This window comes from Nyctereutes procyonoides, unplaced genomic scaffold (assembly GCF_905146905.1).
Source record: "Nyctereutes procyonoides isolate TBG_1078 unplaced genomic scaffold, NYPRO_anot_genome, whole genome shotgun sequence".
Taxonomy (NCBI): domain Eukaryota; kingdom Metazoa; phylum Chordata; class Mammalia; order Carnivora; family Canidae; genus Nyctereutes; species Nyctereutes procyonoides.
In genome coordinates this window covers 750,638-759,883 of record NW_026575052.1, presented here as the reverse complement: position 1 = coordinate 759,883, position 9,246 = coordinate 750,638, and the positions used below count along the sequence as shown (strand labels likewise).

General features: G+C 65.4%; 1 protein-coding gene across 8 annotated transcripts; it reads right to left on the bottom strand.

Annotated features, from left to right (window-relative positions):
• Positions 1–543: 543 nt before the first annotated feature.
• Positions 544–8,342, bottom strand: LOC129513330 (translation initiation factor IF-2-like). Of its 8 annotated transcripts, none has more exons than XM_055331084.1 (6): positions 8,272–8,342; positions 7,859–8,093; positions 7,576–7,649; positions 6,849–7,068; positions 4,898–5,073; positions 544–3,040 (listed from the first exon to the last, which is right to left on the bottom strand). In XM_055331084.1, the coding sequence occupies exon 6, from the start codon at positions 2,082–2,084 to the stop codon at positions 1,050–1,052; it is 1,035 nt and encodes a 344-aa protein (XP_055187059.1). In that variant the 5' UTR covers positions 2,085–3,040; positions 4,898–5,073; positions 6,849–7,068; positions 7,576–7,649; positions 7,859–8,093; positions 8,272–8,342; the 3' UTR covers positions 544–1,049. The 8 variants fall into 8 exon arrangements, with proteins under 8 accessions (XP_055187059.1, XP_055187061.1, XP_055187060.1 ...); XM_055331086.1 differs by having other exon boundaries at positions 6,849–7,086; positions 7,887–8,093; XM_055331085.1 differs by having other exon boundaries at positions 7,887–8,093.
• Positions 8,343–9,246: the final 904 nt, after the last annotated feature.

Here is a 9,246-nt window from a genome sequence, read left to right as displayed (position 1 = left end):
CACAGGCAGAGGGAGAAGCAGGCTCCACGCAGGGAGCCCGGTGCAGGACTCGATCCCAGGACCCCGGGGTCATGCCCTGAGCAGAAGGCAGACGCTCAACCGCTGAGCCCCCCGGGGGCTCCACTTTTATGACTTTTTTGACAAGGAAACAATCCATCTGTGAAGAGTTGACAAAAGGGCTTGGGGCTTGGGGTAGCAGTTGGAGAGGGAGTCAGCAGGTTTGTTTCTAGGGCCTTCTCAGGCCAGAATCCCGGTCCCTGGGGATACGATGTCCGATGTCCGTCTGTCTCCTGCTGCAGGGAGGGCACCTGTCACATGGGAGACTGTTTCCTGCTTTCCCGGGGACCGGGAGGAGCACAGTGTCCTCCTTAGACCAGCTGTTCCTTAAATAACTTTAATTCGAAATGATCAATAGGCCACAGGGGCGTTATTTGGGGGCGGGCTGCCCTGGATTCCTCAGTAAGGGGTGAGCTCAGAGCTCCTGCTGGGTGCCCCCCCGCCCCCGCCTCCCTGCACCCCCTCCCTGCCCCGCCCCCTCCTACCTGCTGCTCCATCCTGCTCTCTCCCTTCCCTCCTCCTCCCTGCGGAGGCCGCCGCACCCAGGACCCGCCGTCTGGGAAGGAGGCTTCGCGAGGCCCTCACCCACTGCCCAGGGCAGGTCGCCTCCGCCTCGGCTGCCCCAGGGCCCCCCTCCCACCGGGAGCCCCGACACCCAAGGCCAAGCACCCAGAGCACCGTCCCGGAGCCGCGGCCCCTCTGCGCCCCGCTTGCCGCCCCCCGGCTCGACTGTGCCAACCGACCACCGCCCCTCGCACCTCAAGAGTCCCAAGTGCTACATTCTACGTACGACATGGGGGCGGGGGGGCATCCGCCTCCACACCTCCTGCCTGGACACAGGGGGTTTAGGGAGGCGCCCCCTCGCCCGGAGGCCCCCGGGCCGACCTGCGCAGCCCAGGCTCTGGGCCAAGGGGACGATGCAGTCCTGGAGGACCGACAGGATTGAGCCACCGGGACGCCTCCCAGCCACTGGGCAGCCCAGCCCCCAGGTCTCACCGTGGCCCGTCACCAGCTCCCCCAGGCAGGGCCAGGGCCAGGCAGGTCCCCTCCAGAGAGCATAAGCCCCAGAGCTCCCTGAGGCTCCCCGCCCAGCACAGAGCTCTGCTGCCATGTGGCTGCTTCCCCGGGGACCCCGGAGACCCCGCTGCCCCTGGGGGACCCCCCGCACACACCCCAGGCTGTCCCCAGACGGAAGAGGGTAGCAGAGGGAGAGCGGCTGAGGGCCAGGGGCCCGGTCGGCTACTGAGGCCCCTTAGGACGTGGGGGCGCCCTGTGGACAGGACCCTCTGGCCTGGGGAGAGGGGAGCGGGGGTGGGAGCAGATGAGCGCGGCCTGAACCTGGGCTGCTGGATCTGGGGTTTTCTCCGCCTACACAGGCTGAGCAGCCGCAGCCCGGCGGGGGTGGGGGGCGGCAGGCAGCAGGGTCCTGGCAGGTGGGCTGTGTCCTTGGGGAGCTGGGAACCCACGATCGTCACTGTGGCAACCGCACTGTCTGCTGGAGAGAAGGGCCCTGGCTGAGGCCCTGTTGCCTGTCGCCTGTCGCTGCCCCATCCCCGGAGGTGGAGGTGGAGGAAGGAGGGGGATGGAGGGGGCCCGCGGGTCATCACCCTGTCCAGGCCACGGGGACACGCGCACACCGGGGACGAGGGCGTGGCCGTCTCCTGTGAGACCTCGCAGCTCGGGGATGCAGTAAACCCTGCGCGGAGCGGCTGCAAGGATTCCGTTGGCTTGTTTATGCCAAGCTCGGGGACGCTGACCTTACCTGCTGACCTCACCTGCCGTGGGCGGGACACCGAGGTCCGGCTGCTGGGGGGGCGCGGGCGCTGCAGAGTGCGAGTCACGGGGGTGTGGTGTGGGTGGTTTGGGGGGATGCGTGTGTCGCGAGGCGGGGGTTTACGGTCGTGGACAGGACGAGGACGCTCTGCCCCGGGATTGCTTCCGACCAAGGCAGAGCAGCCGGCAGGACCCAGTCGGGTGCAGCCAGGCCGGGGCCAGGTGACTCCTGAGCTGCCCGCCCTCGTCCTCATCCTCGGGAGCCCCTTTCAGCCAAACTGGCCATAACGGCCAACCCTGCGGCGGGGCCACCCCAGGGCACCCGAGGTGACCAGAACCCCAGGGGCGGCCTCAGCCTGGAGAAGGGGCCGGGGAGGGAGCAGCCCCTCCAGCCGTCCGGACCCCCTGAGTGGGTCGGGCCACGCCGGGGCCCCCCAGCACCAGAGCACTCCCCAGAGGCGGGAGCACAGTGTGACCTGCTGGCTGAAAGGACCAGAAGCTCCGGGGGTGATGCTGTCAAAGGCCCGGCAGAGGGGGCAGGGCTGAGCCGAGGCACAGGCTCCATCCGGCAGGACAGGGGACAAAGAGGGAGCTCCCCCAGCGCAGGGCCATGTGGGGTGAGCTGGGCCTGAGCTGGGCCAGAAATGACACACCTGCCCGAGAAGGGCTGTGGGGTTGGGACACTCACCCCGGGAACTGTTTCCTCCCTCCTGCCTCCCCGAGCAAAGTGGACACTCGCGGAGCTGCGGAGAGGCCACGTCCTGCCCGCCCCCTCCCGGGCTCCCTCACGACCTGGGGCCTCGAGCACCTGCCACACCGATGTCCGGCTGTGCGCTGAGCACGCCAGGCTTGGGGACCCCGCCCCCCCACCAGCTCCTGCTCCTCCTCCGGGTTTCAGCTGAAACACCACCTGGAGACAGAAGCTTTCCAGGACCCGGAGACGCCCCAGCTGGGGTGGCTGCGCCCCTGTGCTCCTGGGGACCTGCCCGCTCCCCTCTCCTCGAATGCAGAACTCATCTGATAACGGCCTGCGGGCTCCTGGACCAAAGGAGCCGGGAGCGTGGAGGCCCCATAAGTGTCGGCTCGGTGGGTGGAGGGGTCTCGGGTGGCCGGATGGGTGGGCGATGAATCTGGGCAATGAGCTTCGCACTGAGGGAAATCTGCTTTTCCACTGGTGCTGATGGCATCCCCCCAGCACCCGGACGACGCCCTAGAGGACGACACCAGAATATGACGTGTATCCTCCTCCCCCGGCCCCTCCGGAGGCAGAGGGAGGACTGACACTTGGGGGCTGGGACTTTGCAAGTCGCAACCCAGCGCCTTGAGCTGCAAGAAGGAGCGACCAGAGCAGGAAAGGGAACCATGCGATGCAGCCTAAACCAGCCGGTCGGCCCAGGCAGGGCCCAACGGCAACAGGTTCTGGAAGCCAGCTGCCCCCTGCCCACCACGGTTCACGGGCCCGGCCCGCCGAGCTCAGCAGAACTGACATCAGCAACAGGAAGGGCAGATGCGCCATCAGAGACGGCGGGTCAGAGGCGCGGAACGAGAGGAGGGAGGAGGCCGGCGTGTCCTGCATCCGCACACGAGGGCAGAGCGGCCCCCAGCCCGGGGCGCCCCTGCTTTCTCCACGGGGTTGGAGAGTCACATGGGACCCACCTGCCGACTGTGTGCAAAGAGCATTCCTCCTCTGCCGCCCAGGGGAGGGAGCACCGAGTCTGACCTTGAGCATCCTAGTTGCTTAGGAGCGAGGCGGGCCCTGCTGCGGGCGGGGAGTGCACGCCACCACCCCCCCCCCCGCCCCGTCCAGAATGGGACACCTCCCAGGGCACACTCTGCGGGTCCACACTTAGCTGTGCTCCCTGGGGGATTCTCAGAGCAGGTGCCCATAGTCCAAGTTGGCTGCTTGCACCCCACCCATCACAGCTGCATTCTGGCAGCAGGAAGTAGGAAGAGAGAAAAGCGACCAAAGGGACGGCTCCTCTCCTGTAAAGAGACGCCCTGGAAGTCCAGCCTATCACGTACGCTCCCCGCCGACTGGCCAGGACCTAGTCACAGGGACGTACCCATCTCTGGGGACTCCCTCCAGAGCCTTGGGGGAACTGAGGACATGGAATATCTGAATTTGTAAGTGTGGGAGCAGATCCGGGGCCCCAGCGAGCCCCTCCTGTGCCCCAATCACCCCGCCAGTAAGTGAAATAGTCGAGATGAGAGCCGCTCCGCCCGCCGTCGTAGCTCACGCTCTTCGCCGACACACGGTTTCCCTGAGTCCCAGCCCAGCTTCGCCCCCCAACGCCATGTGGCCCTAGTCCCCGGGCCCCGATTTCTGTGCCTCTACGACAGGAGTCGTATCAATGGCCTCCCACGGAGGCTCGTGGAGCAGGACAGGTAAGGCCTATGAGCGAAGGCCAAGGTGACGGACGTATCAGACCAAGCAGCCGGGGATCTGAATCTGCTTAGTCTTGAGTTGAAGTCACAAGAAAGGGCCTGGGTCCTGCTGCCACGTAGGTGCTGTCACAGACCCTGCTGACGGCAGAGTCTTCCTACGGGGCGGGGGCAGCGAGCCCCCTGCAAAGTCTGCTCCGCGGCACAGCGGCGGGAGCAGTCGCCTGAGTCCTCATCCCCAAGAACGGAGGCAGGGTCTCGTGGTTCCCTCCTCCGAGAGTCTGAGGGTGCCTCCTCCTCCCCATCGCATCCCCGGGGTCTGGCCCAAAGCCCCCCCCCACCCCGCCCCGCACCCCAAGACCGTTGGCCGGTTCAGACAAGAGCAGCCCGCAGAATGAGGCTGCCGTTGCCATGGAAACCAAGGCCAGAGCCAGCCCCCTGCAATTCCCGGGCACACTGCTCCTGAGCTGCCTCGGGTGCCAAGTCCCCGGACAGTCCTCCCAGCCAGCGCGCGCGGCCGCACACGCACTCGCCACCCGGCCTGTCCCAGAGGCCCGAGACTCTCCAGCCGGTGACACCAGCTCTCCGGCCAGAGAAGCCAGGCCCGGTGGCAAAGGACAGCAAAGGGCGAGGCTGATGAAGAGGAGCTGAGATGGGCCACAAGGGCGACCCTCAGCCGTCATACCCGTGGGGCCACCCGCTCGGGCCGGTGCACACTGGGGCCTCACACCAGGGCTGACGGGCTTCGGGATTCCAGTGTCACCTCTGCTCCCGGCCAGGACCGTCGGCGGCCGCGGTGGCGTATTCAGTCCTGCGGCATCTCCGCAGACGACGCGCCCATCACGAAGGGGAAAGACACGTCTGCAATGGAGAAATCTGGTGACCCAACGGAAGGTCCCTCAAAAAAGGACAAGCTAACAAGCGTGCCTTTCCGGGTGCTGCACCAGCGGGTTCAGGGCACGCGTCCCGCCGTCTGCTCGCGGAATCCGGTCCGTGGAGGAGACCAGCGGGCATGGTCACACCGCGGGGCGCTTTACAGGACATGGGCCACGGGCTCTTCAAAACGCCAGTTACAAGAAACACCAAAAGACCAGATGGAAGGGGACCCGAGGGACGCGGCCACGGAACGCCGTGCACGATCCTTAGAGGGGGACTCGGCGACAGCAGGCGTTCTCGGGACAGTCGGGGGTCTGAACGCGAGCGCTTCATCAGCTAACGTTATTGGGCCGGGGCTAAAGTCCTGGGCCGTGGTGACCTGGTCACGGCGGGAACGGCCCGAGGGCCTCGTCCGCAGATGCCGATGAGCGCGGGGCCAGGAGCCGACGCGGCCGTAACCTACTTTCGCACGATCGGGAGAAGACAGAGAGAGCACGTAAAAGCCGCCAATGTCAAGAATCGGTGAGTCCGGGCGAAGGGCCCACACAGGGTGGATTGCCGGCCCTTTCAACTTTTCTGTCGGTTTGAAAATTTCAAAATCTAGAAGTAAACACTCAGGGGGGAACAGACTCTTCTGGAAGGAGTCAAATGACTCCATATCCCCCCCAATTTTTCTGGGCGCTTCTGTGCCGAGGGATGGGGGGCCTCTTCCATCTTGTCCCGGTCACTCGGGCTCTGAGCTCTGGCTTCGCCCAGATTAGCTGTTCGTGGACGGTCTTGCGATCCCCCGCGGCTCTCCCCGGCCTGCGCCAGGTCCCCTGCCTGGACTCCCCCCTCCCAGGGAGCTTGACGGTGAGCGGCCACCGAACCGAAGGTCTGGGCTAGAGGACGCGGCCAGGGCAGGAGAGCTAGGACGCCGCCGCCTTTTCTTAAACCGATGAGCTGCTCGCCACTCCCTCCCCTGCAGCCCCCAGCAGGCCGCTTGCCTGTCCTCTCCACTCCCTCCCTCTCTCCTCCTGGCTTTTTCCTCTTCGCCTTATTCCCCTCTTCTGTCCTGGGCCTTCGCTACCCGTGATCGCTTCGAAGGACTCCTGCGGGCCTGAGAGCCAGGGGCCAGCCCAAGCTGGGTGAACAGCGGAGGCTCCCCCATAGCCCTCCCCCCAAATCCGGGGAAGCCAAGTTAATCTTCCATACCCTCAACTCAACCCTTTAAGAAAACCCAAGGGCTGCCCAGGGGGCTCAGTCGGTTGAGAACCCGATTCTTGATTTCAACTCAGGTCATGATCTCAAGGCCGTGGGATCGAGCCCTCACTGTACTCGGCGGGGAGTCCGCTTGAGACTCTCTCTCCTCCTGCCCCTCCACCCCCTCCCCACGCGCTCACACAAGCACGTGCTCTCGCTTTCTCATCAATCAATCAATCAATCAATCTAAAAAAAAATAACAGCTGCCCGTCTTTGGGCACAGACCACCTGCCAGCCACTGAGCCGGGCATTCTGGAGACATCACCCCTAACATCCCCCACAGCCCCACGTGGGGGGCGAGGAGGGCACTAAGGAATCTGAGACTCAGGATGGTGGAAGAACCAGCCACCAAATGGACAGATGCTTCCGCCTCCGGGCCTCTTCGGATGCTTTCCAACTTGGTCAGTGCGTATCCCATAGGCCCAGGGTGCACGGCCCGCCAGAGGTCACGTGACTGCTCAGATAAACCGAGGCACGTCTGGGACGCAGGGGGCTTTCCCCCCGGCTTATGTCCTCACCTGCTGGTCCCAAGTAGGCACCATCCCTCCTGCAGAAGGACAAGGCGTGCTCCTGCCGGGGATAGCTGGGGAGAAGCTCAGGCCTCAGAGAGGCTGGACAGGCCCGAGTCTGGGGAGCCCGGGGCGGAGACGAGCAAGTGGCCAGGCATCCACTCCAGCGCTCAGCTGCTGCAAGAAGCGCCCTTGGGTCCCAGGCCTTGGGTAGAGCGAGCGGATGGAGCTGGTGGGGATGGACAGACTTAAAGAAAGAAGGTCCGGGATGTGGGTCGGCTCAAGGCCCCCCGTCCAGAATGTGGATCCCAGGCATCGGGGGGTCACGGGGGTGTCTCCCTCAAGTGGCAACGGCCGCTCCTCCCCACCCCCCTTCACCCCCTGACTCCCCGGCCATCTCCAGAGATTCGGCTCCTCTGCTCCAGCCCGGCTCCAAGCAAGCCAGGGGCCCCAGGGGAAATAAATGTGAAAAGAGACTGGAAATTTAATCAAAAGTGGCGACAATGAAGTGTGGCTGCAAACCAGGAGGCAACGGAGTTGCAGGCGGTTGTGAACAGCAGCAGAGGCGGAGTCTGGGAGGCCTGGGGGCGGTGGTGGGGGGGAGGCCATCTCAGACCCGTGGCCCCCAGGGGAGGAGGCGCTCCTGGGTCCCTGGGGAGGGGTTAGCTCTAGACCAGAATTTCTTCTGGGGCGGGGGGTGGGAGGGGTGCAGGGAGAGCCTCGTGCCCTCTCCTACCCTAATCTCCGGAGGAAGGCGCTGTCGCGTCCACTTTGCAGGTAAGAACACTGAGCTCCCGGGGGCTGCATTACCTGCCAAAGGCGCAGTGAAAGGCAGCTATTCGGAACTTACCAGAAGGGCTTCCCTTCAAGCGCTTGGCCCTAAGACAAGGTCAGTGAAGTGGGAGACAGAGGACCTTCCTGAGTTCCTGAGGCCCACATCCGGCGTGAGCGAGTGTGAGACCCGGAGGCAGGGAGGTAAGGATGGGGAGGCAGGGGGAGGCAGGAGGCCAGGACCTCACCCGCGAGTCCACTTCTAGGCCAGCTCACCGGCCCCACGACCTGGACTTCACGCAGGACCAGAGCAGCCACGAGGGGACACACGGCGGAAGCGTCCGCAAGGCGAGCACAGGAGGCCGCGTCCTCCCCGAGGGGGCCGCAGAGGCGCGGGGCCCCCTGTGACCACCGCACCTGGGGTCGGCTCCGCAGTGTGTCATCGTGGGCAGCCACTCAGCCTCCCTGGGCCTCAGTTTCCCCCTGTGTAAGATGGAGACATGAGAGTGCCCTCGTCACAGGGTCCCCGCGCCCTCACCGAGGGCCCCAGGAGCCGAGAACCGCAGCCTGCGGGAACCCGCTCCTTCTACTTCCCTCCTCGAGCACATCCTAGGCCCCCCGCGAGCTGCGAGCAGCCCCCGCAAAGGGGCCCCGGGCCCACCTTCCGAGCTTCCCCAAACCTGTGTGCTCCTCAGCGGTCAGCCTCAGGCGTCCCCCCGCCCCTTCGTGCTGCGCCTTGGACTTTGCCTCCCCCCTCCCACTTCCGTGCTCACTCCCGGATCCGTGGAAGGAGGGGGAGCGCCGCCGGCCTCGGGGCGCTGGCTCGGCTTAGCCCCGCTGCCTTCCCTCCCGCTAGCCCGTGGGCGCGGGAACAAAAACGGGCGTGCGGCGCCCCGGCCTCACCGTCTGTGGCGTCTGAGGCCGGCCTCCCCAGGAAACAAACCCGGGTCACAGCTGCATGACTGGCGTCGGGAGGCTCGTCGGGGAGGCCTGGACCAGCTCTGGGAGGGAGGCAAGCAGCTGAGGCGCGGGGACGTGTCGACAACGACGCGCTACAGCACAGCCGGTCCCCCAGGGAGCTCCAGGGCTGCGTGGCCCTTCGAAGCCGCCCGGATCAAAGCAGAGGGGGCAAACACTTGCACCCCTGCTTTGACCAGCCAGTGAATCCGGGCCCCCCGGTAGACGGCAATGCCAGTTCCCGGCAGCCCCGTGCTGGTGCGGGGTCCTCGGTGGGAGGTCTGTGGGCTCACGCGGCATCCACTGCAGCCCACCCCTCCTCGTTCTGCTGGGACCCACCTGCTCACCCACCCACGACAGGTTTTCCAGAATCCCGGTTGATCTCCTTCCCTATAAAAACATAAAAGAAGACGGCTAGTGGGTTGAAGTATGACGTGGCTGCCCGGACAGCCAGGCCTGGGGCTGTCGCTGGCACCCATCATGCCCCCATCCCACCCCACTTTAGATGCCCTCCAAGCAGCTGGCCCCCCTGCTGGCCTAGATAGTTTGCCTCGTGGCCTGGCCCAGATCCATCTCGAACCCATCCGGGGCCCTGGTCACCATGCCCTTGGCCTTTTACTGCTGAAAACGGAGAAGGGCACACCAAGAGACAATCTAATGGATCCCTCAAGTAACAAAA

Excerpts from the sequence above, each read along its gene's own strand:
- LOC129513330 (XM_055331082.1), bottom strand. The coding sequence starts at position 2,084 with ATGAGGACGAGGGCGGGCAGCTCAGGAGTCACCTGGCCCCGGCCTGGC.